Source organism: Dipodomys merriami, unplaced genomic scaffold (genome assembly GCF_024711535.1).
Source record: "Dipodomys merriami isolate MVZ:Mamm:240054 unplaced genomic scaffold, mDipMer1.0.p SCAF_102, whole genome shotgun sequence".
NCBI lineage: Eukaryota > Metazoa > Chordata > Mammalia > Rodentia > Heteromyidae > Dipodomys > Dipodomys merriami.
This window is the reverse complement of record NW_027202294.1, coordinates 4,528,284-4,541,337: the sequence shown is the minus strand read 5'-3', so window position 1 is coordinate 4,541,337 and position 13,054 is coordinate 4,528,284. Positions and strand designations below refer to the sequence as shown.

The following is a 13,054-nucleotide window of genomic DNA, read 5'->3' as shown; positions in this document are numbered from 1 at the left end:
AATACCAAAGTGAAAAATAAGAAAGCACACAATAATGCTATCAGAAAGATGTCACAAAGTATAGAGAGCAATGCAGCAATGCAGTTTGGAGACTGAAAAGTGGCTCTGCTCTCCACCTTCACTCCTTTAACTTCTTGGGTAGTGATCCCCAGAGCAAAAGATGTGAGTTTCTGGCTTATGTATCATACAATAAATCCATCACTAAGCTTGCTGAACACCAAAATTCTTCTATTCAGATCTGATAGCAAATGGGTTGTAGAGACCAGCTTGGCTTTGTCTTTGAGTAACATGGTGTGCTAGTTCTCTGACTCCTTGTTATCTTATTTGTCCCAATAATAAATTTGCTAGTGTGACATGATGGACGGATGGCTCTCCTATGAACCTTCAGGCCAGGGCTACCAACTTCCAAACAACTCCCAGAAGCATGACTTGATCTTTTGATATATTATAAAATGATCATATATCAATCACTGACATAGCTATCACCTTCTCATGATTACCATTTTTGTACCTTTAACCAACATCATCATATCCCTTAGTCCCTTTAGATTGCACTTTGGATATTATCCCCTTTCAGATATGTTTTGCAAATATTTTCCCTATTCCATAAAATCCTTTTTCATTTTGGTTATTTCCTTTGTTGTGCAGAAACTTCATAATGTGAAAGATCATTGTCATTTCCGCTTATAAATCCTGATACCAGAGTTTAACGTGGTACTACAGAAATACCAAACTGTTTATAACCTGAAATTACTCCTTGTTATGTAAATTCTAAACATCTTAACAACATTGCTAGCTTTTTTTTAGTATACTATTAACAGACTTTCCTTTAGAAAACTATTATATCTAAAAGGGGGGGGGGTCCTTCAAAACTGACAATACATTTACAGTATAGTTATACCACCTGAGACTTCCCACACCTCTCCAGGTGAGGCTGCTTTCCTACCATGACAGCTGTCACTAAAGACAGTAGAAACTCAGGTTGAAAATCTTAAAGTGAAAATGAAAAGCTTTTGCACAAGACATGTCAAGGTAGGGCAGTCATAATAGCATCCTACTACCAAAGTACAACCAGACAAGGAATAAGAGGGTTGAGAATTTAACTCAATGGTAAAACACTTGTCTAAAATTCACATGGCTCTGTGTAGATGAGGACAAGCACAAAGGAGATCATACTGGGCAGAAAGACAGCATGTATCAAAGCACCAAAACAGAGAAGGGTCTGATGGCATAAGTAAAAGTGACAAGTAGTCTGGAATGAGGTAAAGATGAAAAGAAACAGCTATAATGAATATACTTAGTTGGGGTGGTTCTGCATTAGGAATACCAAAAAAGCCGAAATCAGTTTAAATGTGACTTAGTCTTGTTAGTTTCTTAAGACAGATGAGCATTTTCAGAAGGTGAGGGGCATTTACTCTTCATAAATAGGTTGAAAAGTTAGGTATAGAGAGGTATGAATGCCAGTTAGGAAACTTCCTCACTGAACCAAACCCGGTATGATTAAACATAAAGGAATGAAATGAGAATGGCAACAATGTGGTAAGGGAGAAAATCCAAAAGGTGCTTTAAAGGAATAACCAATAAAGATCGCTTAGAAAAAAATAAAAAAGCTTGAAAAGAAATACAAAAGCATTAGTTCTAAGAACATAATTTCCCTTTTCAAATTAACATTGAGAAAAATTATCAAAATGTATTTTTTTCAAAAGAAACAGAACTTCAATATAGACCTTAAGAAATAGATCCCACCAGGTGCTGGTTGCTCATACCTAGAATCCTAGCTACTGAGGAGGCTGAGATCTGAGGAGTCTGCTTCAAAACCAGCCCAGGCAGGAAAGTTTGTAAGACTGTTATCTCTAATAAACCACCAAAAAGCTGGAAGTGGAGTTGTGACATAAGTGGTATAGTGCTAGACTTGACTATAAAAACTCAAAGGCAGCACCCGGACCCTGAGTTCAAGCTCCAGGACTAGCACCAAAAAAAGAAAAAAGGAAAAATAAATAAATAAACAAACAGATAAAGAAACCCCACTAAAACGAACCTTTAAGTTCAGAATGTGATCCATTAATATAAAACATCTTGGTTGCTTCAAAGTAAGATCAACAGGTCCCCCTCTCTGCTGTGGGTCCCAATTCAGCATCAACTGTAGCCAGTGTTCCATGGGCTCTACTATTAAACTACAAATGAACAAAACTAGGATAAATATCATTATGTTCCAGTTTTTCTTTAGCATTAGTAAAAGGAAGTTTATAAAGTATTCATTTTCTTGCCTATCACTTACCTGTACCATCTTAAGTCTTAGTTTTAAGTAATTAATGAAATGATGGGACCAATTTCTTCCACAAGAAAAGCAGCCACATAACTTTGCTACTGCTGATAGATCTAATTCCATCCTCCAAGAAACCCATTTGCCTCTTTATCCCTAGTCCTCTTAGTACCTAAGCTCATCAGTCAAATGGCAACAGTTTTCAGCCTCACTAGGTCAGTGTTGTCCAATAGGGCAACCACTGATCACAATGCTATTTTTTTGTTGTTGTTGTTAGTCCAGGGCTTGAACTCAGGGCCTAGGTGCTGTCCCTGAGCTTTTTTCACTCAAGGCTAACACTACCACTTGGAGCCACAAGCACCACTTCCATTTTTTTTCTGGTGGTTAACTGGAGGCAAGAGTCTCATGGACTTTCCTGCCTGTACTGGCTTCAAACCATAATCCTCAGATCTCCGCCTCCTGTGTAGCTAGGATTAGAGGTATGAACCACAGGCACCCAGTACACAATACACAATGCTATTTTATTTAAAGTTCAATTCCTCAGTTGTAGTAGTTTTTTTTGGCGGGGGGGGGGGGGGGGGGAGGGGAGAGGAGGTGGTGCTAAGTATCAAACTTAGGACCTTGAACATACTACGAACTCTCTACTACCAAGCTTAGACACCAACCCCCTTTCAAGCTCATTAAGATTCTTGTGACCAATAAGAATGATCCTGTAGTCATGGAAAGTTCTACTGGATAATGCTACTCAAAACAGACAACTACTCTACTGTTCTTCCATAACATTAGAAAAACTGAGACAAATTTCCTCCAACTTCAACATACTTACCTACAAAGATTATGTATGTGGACAACCCTGGAGAAACTGAGGTAAAACTTCCTCAACTAGAATACACTTACCTACAAAGGCTATTTGGTTGAGGTAAATGGCTACTAAACTGGACTTCTCCTGTCATCTCTTCACATGCAAATATACATTTTGGATCCTTCTTCTTAATCTTCTCATGCCTTTAAGAAAAAAAGGTACTTTAGATTACAACCTAATTTTCGCCAAAACTCAAGATTTCTTGTCATTAAATTTCATTCAATACTACTAAAGAAAAAGTAAAGCAGGTAATTGAAAAAAAATTTACATTTTAATTAAATATGCCATGTCTTACCAGGTAAATGGCTGCAAATGATGCAAAAAAGGCCTATATCCAGCAATACATTCAAACACCATGGTTCCAAAGCTCCAATAATCAACAGTAGCTGTGTAAGGTTTATTCTCAAAGAGCTCTGGGGCCTTAAGAAGAGGGAAAAAAATGCTTTAAATGCCAATACTGTAAGGGAAAAGATACTTTAATTTGAATTACTATATTTATAACCTTCAGAAATAAGGATGAGAATTTTATACATTTAAATTCAAGGAAATAATACAAATCTCACCAGATACTGTAGTGTTCCAACAAAAGATGTACAGAGACTTCCTTGATCAACATCTTTGGCATATCCCAGATCAATTATTTTATGCATTATCTATAAAACAAGACAAATTAAGTGAAAGTGGCTAAAATATTTAAAAAGGAAAGGCAGGCTGGCATGTAACTCAGTGGTAGAATTCTTGCTGAACCTGTACTAGGTACTAGATTGAAGAAGAAAGAAAAGGGAGAATGAAGGCGGGGCTTCTTTCTTAGGAGGCTAAGATCTGAGGATCATGGTTTAAAGCCAACTGGAAAGAAAGTTTTTGAGACTCTTATCTCCAATTAACCACCAAAAAGCTAAAAGTGCAGCTACTGCTCAAGTGGTAGAGCAGTAGCCTAAAAAATTTAGCTCAGGGACAGTGTCCAGGACTTAATACCAAGCCCCTCCTCCCCCCGCCCCTACCAACTATACTCCAGTGTGGTAAGAACTGAAACAGAGAATGATGAGAATATTATGGATGCACAGCAGGGACCAAAACCTCAAAGACTGACCATATCAGGGAAACTATATGCAAATGACATGGATAATTCTGTAAGTTTTACCTACCTTTCCACCAACATCCTGAAGAACTATATTTTCAGGTTTTAGATCTCGATGTATGATTTTGTTTTCATGCAAATACCGAATTCCAGATCCTAAATAAAATTCAAAATATATTTTGAATATACTTTAACTCACTGAAACAATGAGTTAAAAAATTATCTTATATTTTGCATTGATCTGCTCTGATGGTCAAATTTATAGGGACCATTATACATGTGTAACTAATATTGCAGTAGTTCAGAAAATACAGAACAATTAAACAAATATTGAAGAATTTTATATTCATTTAACATATTAGAATTAACATTCTAAGAAAATAAAATAGGGCTGGGAAGGTGGCTCAGTGGTAGAGTGCTTGTCTCCCATGCATGAGGCCCTGGATTCGATTCCTCAGCACCACATAAACAGAAAAAGCCAGAAGCGAGTGCTGTGGCTCAAGTGGTAGAGTGCTAGCCTTGAGCTGAAGAGCTGAGGGACAGCACCCAAGCCCAGAGTTCAAGCCCCACGACAGACAAAAAAAAAAAAGAAAAAAGAAAACAATAAATTGGAAAAAAATCCCTAAAACTTCTAAATTATTTTCTTCAACTAGACTTGGGCTCCTAAAAATGAAAAGCAATATTAAAATATAATGGCTTTCGCTAGCTCCAAGGGCCTATGCAGTGGTTATTTTAAGTATTGTAACAGTAGTAATTCTGCTAAACAGAGACTTTTACCCTAAGAGATGGCAATTACATTGTCAAAAAAGTACTGTGTCATTTGGGGGTGGAAGAAAAAAATTGAAAAACATTTTACAACATCGATCAGCAACTGGAACAATTATTAGATAAAGAAAGGCTCTTAATCAAAACCAAAGAATAAATAAGAAAGTATAATAATTTTAATTTAGTATCAACTGCACTGGATTTTTATAATTTCCTATAAGTGTTAAAAATCTCCATGCTTTGCATATTTAAACAATTCTTAGTCTCTATGCAGTACACAGAATCTTTTTTTTTTTTTTTTTTTTTTGGTCCGGTCATGGGGCTGAACTCTGGGCCTGGGTGCTGTCCCTCAGCTCTTCAGCTCAAGACTAGCGCTCTACCACTTGAGCCACAGCGCCACTTCCGGCTTTTTTCTTTTTGCTTATGTGGTGCTGAGGAATCGAACCCAGGGCCTCAGGCATGCAAGGCAAGCGCTCTACCACTGAGCCATCTTCCCTGCCCTACACAGAATCTTTTGTGGACTAAAGGGCATTAAATTACAATGGCGTTTTAATATTGAATACATACCTATATCACTCAGTAAAGAAAGTATCTGGCTTTCTTTAAGTCCACAACAATTTTCTGGTTTGTTGAGAAGCTAAATTTGGGGGGGAAAAAGAAGTTAAAAATATATACTGCAAACTGCTGGGCATTAATAGCACACATAATAATCATTACACTCTAAGAGAACATTAATATGAAAAAATAACTAGTGATGATAAATTTTAAGAAACTGTGTATGTGTGGGAACAGCCAATACTGAGGTGCTGGTAATCCCAGCACTCAGGGAGGCTAAAGCAGAAGGATCCAAAGTTCAAGGGGCTCATATTTGTAGTCTCAACTTCTTAGGAGACAGAGGTTCAGGGCCAGTCAATGCAAAAAAATTCACAAGACCCTATCCCCATAGAAAAGCTGTGCATGGTGGTATACATCTGCCTTCCCAGCTGTGGAAGGAAATATAAACAGAAGAATTATAGTCCAGATCAGCCCAGGTAAAAAGCAAGACACTATCCCTAAAAGGGCTAGAAGTATGGCTCAAGCAGTAGAGTACCTACCAGGCAACCATAAAGGCTTAAGGTCAAACCCCAGACACGCGCGCGCGCGCATGCACGCGTGAAAGAAAGAAAGGAAAAAAGAACAAAAGAAAGAGAAAAAGGAAGAAAATAAAAGAAAGGAAGAAAAAGAGAAAGAAAAGAAAAGAAAAGAAAAGGGAAGAAAAGAGAAAAAGAAATCAACAAATCCATACTGAGGATGTGATGTGTAAATGTCATGTTGAGGCTCACATTGAAGATCAGGGCTGGGAAAGGTTGAAACATCACACACACAAACACACATACATATCTCCATATGGACTCATTTAAAATGGGATAAGAAAGACTACAATACAAAGACAGTATTTTTTTGATGTCTTGCTAACAATCTTATCTTGGAAATGCTCATGCTAAATTAAGGTTCAACAAATAAGGCTCTTTCTGTCTTTCTGCAATAGCTAGATAGTAAATACTTTAGGCTGTACAACTAATATGTCTCTATCACAGCTACTCAATTCTAAAAGAGAGCAGTCATGAGCATGGACTGTGCTCCAAAGTAACTTGATTACAAAATAGCTAGCAGGCCATAGTTCTCTGATTCTTATCCTAGGTCTAGTTTAACATATTGTGTATGATTCAAACACTGCTGAAGTTTGTGATTTATTAGCTCATCATCTCAGAATATCTGCGCTACCTTCCGGAGATCCCCTCCAGAGCAGTATTCCATTGCAAGAAGAGGCACATCATTAATCAAAAAGTTCAGTTCCTCAGGAACATCACAGGCCTTTACGACATTGGCATGATTCAACCTAACAAGAAGGGAAAACATTATAAACAAAAATTTTCCAGGAAATTTGAAATCACAGCTAAACTGAGGGGGAGGGTACTTGAGATAAGGGAGAAAGACTGGTATTATTTATAAAATTGTAAATTCTGACTTGTATAAATAAAACCTACTAATTTAGAAGGAAAAATGCATAAAATACTATCATATTTTTTTCCTTTTTTTTAATTGTGAAAATACTGTACACAGGAGTTACAATTACATGGGCAAGATAATGAGTACATTTCTTATCAAGCATTGTAGCCTCCTCCTTTGTTTCCCCTTCCCATCCCTTCCCATCTTCCCCCCTCCCTGTCCCCCCATCATTATATTTCTATGTGCCAAGGAATAAGCATTTTACATATACTTGTCACAACCCTAATACACATAGATTTATTAATAGTCTCACCACACAGGAGAAAATGGAAGCAAGCATAAATTACTTAAGTAACATATGACTGAACAGTAAGTAGGTATTCAATAAAGACAACTATGATAGTCTGGCTTCAAAGCCTATTATACTGCCTCTCTTGTAGTTATTCACAATGTCACCCAGAAGTGAACACTATGCGCATATTTTCTTCCAGGTTGTAATCTATGCATAAATATAATACATATTTAATCATGTTATATGCTTTGTTTGTTTGCTTGGTTGTTTTTTGGTCGATCGTTGGGCTTGAACTCTGGGCCTGGGCACTGTCCCTCAGCTCTTCAGCTCAAGGCAAGTGCTCTACCGCTTGAGCCACAGCTCCACTTCCAGTCTTCTAGTGGTATACTGGAGATAAGAGTCTCATGGACTTTCCTGCCTGGGCTGGCTTTGAACCAGGATCCTCAGATATCAGCCTCCTGAGTAGCTAGGATTACAGGCACGAGATACTGGCACCTGGCTATGCTTTCTTTTAGTAGCTCTTCTTTTTTTAAACAATAATTTATCATCATCTCCTCATGAGGCAATGGATCCCAAAACTGGAATAGATTTCCATGTTCCAGGAACTAAAGAAACAGTATCTCCTATGGAGGACCAGAGGATTTATATTATTGCGTTTTCTTGATGATTCTGCCACATAGTGAGTTTGAGAGCCATAAAAAGAGAGTTGAGCACAGCACTACAGTCAGAGCATTCATCTCAAATCTAGTCTACCAGCTATTAACTATTAGTATGAGTGTCACCTGTGTTTAGGAATACCTAAACACAAGGCTGTTATGACTATTACAGGAATGATCTCTAAACATACTAATGATGGACACAGGATCTGTGAAAGTTTAAAATATGTCTACTTCTACCTTTCTTTTCTTTCTCTCTCTCTTTCTTTCTTTTCTTTCTTTCTTTTGTCAGTCATGGGGCTTGAACTCTGGGCCTGGGCACTGTCCCTGAGCTCTTCAGCTCAAGGTAAGCTCTCTACCACTTGAGCCCACATCTGGTTTTCTGGTGGTTTATTGGAGCTAAGAGTCTCACGGTCTTTCCTCCTAGGATGGCTTTGAACCACGATCCTTAGATCTCAGCCTCCTGAGTAGCTAGGATTACAGGCCTGAGCCACCGGCACCCGCTCTACTTCTACCTTTCATGAGCTTAATTTTATTTTCCTTGAGTACTTAGTGACTTATATCTAAAAAACAGAATGCAATGGAAAAAATGAAGTGTGACTTCCAAGGAAATTTCATGAGAGATCTATCACCTTGCATTTTTTCTCACAAAGACCCACTTGCTCTGGGGAAGCTCATGCCATGTCATTTAGATAATCATGCTTTCCTGGGGAGAGGCCCACATAGTGAGGAATTGATGTCTCTAGCCACAGCCATGTAAATGAGCCTGAAAGCTAATACTACAGTCCCAGTCATCTCTTTACATATCTGTAGCTCCAGTCAACATTCTGAATGTCTCAAGGAGAGGTCCTCAGCTAGAATCACAGAGCTATCTTAATTCTTAAACTACAGAAACTAAAGGTTTATAATTTCAAGCCACTGAACCTGGGGATAATTTTCTACAAAACAATAGATACATTATTTAACAGAAGTAGGTGCAGAAGAAATGAGAACAATGATTTCTGCACTAATTGTACAGCTGTCCAATATCCAAAAGAAAGAAATTCTGCTTTTAGAGGGCCAAATTTCCTAATACTTAGCTAACTTTTTAAACTAAGCTTTCTTAATCATATTATCTGAAACAGAATACATATGTTTATTACAGAAAAATATGCTCCCTAAAAGGTCCTGAGAAAAGTAGATTTCTGCCCTCTTTCTCTATGGCAACAACTGACTAGCTGTAGAAGTGAAGATATGGGAGGATGGGAAGGTGGCTCAGTGGTAGAGTGCTTGCCTCAAATGCATGAGGCTCTGAGTTCGAAAAAGCTGGAAGTGGTGCTGTGGCTCAAGTGGTAGAGCGCTAGCCTTGAGCTGAAGAGCTGAGGGATAAGAGCACGCAGGCCCAGAGTTTAGGCCCCAGGACTGGCAAAAAAATAAAGAAGTGAAGATATAAGTTATCAAGTACACTTACTTCTTCATGATCTGGATTTCATGGCACCACCGTTCTCTGTTTTTAGTACTTAGCTCTAGGCGACATGATTTAATTGCTATTTTGAGATCAAGTTCCTGTCAAAACAGAAATATAAATAATATATATATTATATAAATAAATATAAATAAATAATATTCTTATAATCAAACAAATGTCAAACCAGGGAAACCATACTTTTTTTTTTTTTTCTGGTTCTAGGGTTTGAACTCAGGGTCTGGGTGCTGTCCCTGTGATTTTTTTTGCTCAAGGCTAATGTTCTACTACTCTGGTTATTACTTCACTTCCACTCTTTTTCTCCTTCTCCTTTCCCTCTGTCTCTATGCCTCCATGTCTTGCGGTCTGCAGTTTGCTCTCTACCCCACCACCCCCAATAAACTTTTTTCTGCCTGAAAAAAAAAAAAAACTCCACTTCCAGCTTTTTGATACTTAATTGGACATGAGTATCACAGACTTTCTTGCCCAGGATGGCTTCAAACCCCAAACCTCAGATCTCAGCCTCCCATGTAGCAGGACCATAGGCACAAGCCACTAGTGCCTAACTAACAATATTCTTTTTAGTTTTATTAAGCAGTACCCATCTCTCTCTCTTTTTAAGATTTTATTGTAAAGGTAATATACAGAGGGATTACAATTACATAGGTAAAGTCATGAATATATTTCTTTTTGAACAGTGTTACCCCCTCTCTCATTTTCACCTGTTTTCCTCCCCATTTACCTTCTCCCCATGTTGTAAAGTTCATTTCTAACATAGTGTCTGGTGAGAGTCACTGTGCACTGATTCATCCTTTGTCTGTTTCTGTGATTCCCTTCCCTTCCCCAAATCAGATAAACTTACATACAAAGGGTATAGAAATAACAAACAGTAACAACAGGGAATAAACAAAATGAACAAAAACTATAGCTCTCTTTAGCCAATAATTTAAATAAACTAAGATTATTAAATCAATGCATTAAAATGAACTCTTAAACTGGGGACTTATGCAAAAAGTGACTGAAGCTAATTCTGTAACAGGTCTCTTCAGAATACCATCTTATACATACTGCTAGAAAAATTTAAAATTCTGTCTTCCCAAGGATCCCTTTCTTTAAATTCAGTCAAGACAACTAACAAAACCCCAAATGTCAGCATAACTAAAATGAAAACTAGACTTCAGGGGTCCCTGGCCTCAAGAACAGCAATAAATAGTGTTCATATGAACAAGGCTAGTGCAGGAAAAGCTCCAAAATCAGAACCTTACCTTTGCATTTCAAATGACATAGAAAAAAATCCTAGGAAGGTCTAAACTTCTGTTTGTGTATCTATAAAATGAACCTAACACCTCTTTTTTAAATTTTTTATTGTGAACATACTGTACAGAGGGGTTACAATTACATGGGCAAGATAATGAGTACATTTCTTATCAAGCATTGTAGCCTCCTCCTTTGTTTACCCTTCACATCCCTTCCCAGCCTCCCCCCGCCCCCCCCCAACACCTCTTGACTATGAGATTTCTGGCTTATTCTGACTAAATTTAAAGCCATCCAATTCATATTACACATATTCTGGCAACACTAATAATACATCCGAGGAGCCCCAGTCAGGGCTATAGGCTACAGTGCTTCAGAGAACTTTCAAAATGTGTCTTTAGTTTTTCTCTCTCTGTCTTCCTTCCTCCTTCCCCTCCCCTTCCTCTTTGTATTTTTTTAGTGCAGGGCTCAAACCCAAGACCTTGTGCATATCAGGGATGTACTCTACTACTGAAACCCTATACCCATTTATAAAGTACTCCATGGTATTTCTAAGACTTCAGTGGACCCCAAATCTCTTCCATTTAAAAGGCAATGAATTCAACTGAGGGAAAACAAAGGAAGAATTGTACACATTACCTGACTTAGGAAATGGAAACACCTCCTTAATAATAACAATAAAACTTTATCTATCTATCTATCTATCTATCTATCTATCTATCTATCTATCTATCTATCTATCTATGTAATGAAATGGAAACAAAAAAAGACAGCATGGAAACAAAAAGATAGAATGGGCCTGGCATGGGTAGCTTACCCATATTATAGGAGTAATGGGATTACTCTACTCAGAAGGCTGAGTGTGAGGATAGCAGTTCAAAGCCAGCCTAGGCATGAAAAGTCCATAAGCCTCTTATCTCCAATTAACCATCAGAGAAAAAGGTGGAAGTGGAGGTGTGGATCAAGTACTAGCATTGAGCACAAAAGCTCAGGGACAGCACACAGGCCCTAATTTTAAGTCCCAGGACCAGCACACATACATGAAAAATCAGAATGCTACTGTCAGGAGTTAGGGAGAAGAAGAAATGAAGAGCTGTCTAATGGGAACAGAGTATCAGTTTGGGAAGATGAAAAAGTTTTGGAGATGGATGGCAATGATGGTTTCATGCCAGTGTTGATGTGCTTAATGTTACTGTATTAAAAATGATTAAAATGGGGCTAGAAATTGGCTTAGTGGAGTGCTTGCCTTGCATGCATGAAGTCCTGGGTTTGATTCCTCAGTAGCACATAAACAGAAAAAGCCAGAAGTGGTGCTATGGCTCAAGTGGTAGAGTGCTAGCCTTGAGCAAAAAGAAGCTGAGGGACAGTGTCCAGGCTCTGAGATCAAGGCCCAGGACAGGCAAAACCCATATATATATATATATAGTTTGTTTGTTTGTTTGTTTGTTTGTTTTTGTGGGTCATGGGGCTTGAACTCTGGGAAGTGGTAGTTTGGGCTCTATTCACCTAAAATGCCCTCCGGGAAGGCATGAAACCTTCTAATGGCCAGGCACCAAGTTGTGCGGATGTTCATTGGAGCATTTTTCCTCCTGGGAAAGGGTTCATACTTTTTAATTGGTGTATCAAAAGCCACGTGACTCACACATAATTAACTGCAGTTACAATGGTTAAGCGTTCTCCACTAAAGCAGATTTCCTTCGTGTGCTGTTAGCTGTCTTCCACAGAATAACCCCTTTCCCCCTACTTCCAATCTACCGACTTCCCTTTGAAGCCACGATCGGCAAGCAGTCCACCCTCATAGCTACCTGGAATACACCCCCTAATCCTCAAGTTTACCAAGGCTCCCCTTCCTTGCCTACAGACACACCCGACAGTGCCTTGCCGGTCCTTCCGCCCTGTTTTCTCTCCCATTCACACTCACCCATCCGCACTCTGCGCGCATCCCGACAGCACACTCACAGAGACGCACGCACTGCCACCCTCGCGAAACCGCTGCTCACATCCTGACACTCATAACACAGTTCTCACCACACTGGCTCGGGCCGGGTGCACAGACGGACCTGCCTCCCAGGCTCCCAGGCACAGCAGCGCGCGCGCGCGCACACGCACCACACGCGCACACGCACCACACACGCACACGCGCTCACTGGCCCACAAACACGGCCCAGGAACGCGCCCACAGAGTCTTACCCACTGACAGCCCGGGGTTCCACCGCCGCCCGGACAAGCCCTCCGCCGCGCCCTCTCGCGCCCCGCCTCACCTTATGCTGGTACAGACAGACGTTCCCGAAGCCACCCGTGCCAAGCCTCTCGCGCATCTCCCAAGGCCCGCCCGCGCCCGGCCGCAGCCCCGGGGGCCGCTCCATGGGGCGGGAGGGCTAGCGGCCTCAGGCGGCGCCGCTGTTCCCAGGCCGGTTCCGGGACCGCCGAGACTCGCGGTTCTTTCTTCTC

At 39.7% G+C, this 13,054-nt stretch overlaps 1 protein-coding gene across 5 annotated transcripts in view; it reads right to left on the bottom strand.

Moving 5' to 3' along the window:
• The window catches only part of Chuk (component of inhibitor of nuclear factor kappa B kinase complex), a 33,711-nt gene extending 20,668 nt beyond the window's left edge, over positions 1-13,043 (bottom strand). For 3 of the 5 annotated variants that reach the window (XR_011366659.1, XM_069995444.1, XM_069995434.1), the window contains exons 1-9: positions 12,865-13,043; positions 9,356-9,450; positions 6,733-6,847; positions 5,536-5,605; positions 4,271-4,359; positions 3,689-3,778; positions 3,421-3,545; positions 3,161-3,268; positions 2,039-2,174 (exon numbers count right to left, since the gene is read on the bottom strand). Coding sequence is in view for 4 of the 5 variants with exons in the window: in XM_069995444.1 (XP_069851545.1) it covers positions 2,039-2,174; positions 3,161-3,268; positions 3,421-3,545; positions 3,689-3,778; positions 4,271-4,359; positions 5,536-5,605; positions 6,733-6,847; positions 9,356-9,450; positions 12,865-12,969 (933 nt within the window). In the remaining variant the exon portion in view is untranslated. Of the gene's footprint in view, positions 1-2,038; positions 2,175-3,160; positions 3,269-3,420; positions 3,546-3,688; positions 3,779-4,270; positions 4,360-5,535; positions 5,606-6,732; positions 6,848-9,355; positions 9,451-12,524; positions 12,561-12,631; positions 12,811-12,864 lie in introns of those variants that run through there. The other 2 variants (XM_069995453.1, XM_069995448.1) reach the window with 2 other exon arrangements.
• Between the last annotated feature and the right edge of the window lie 11 nt (positions 13,044-13,054).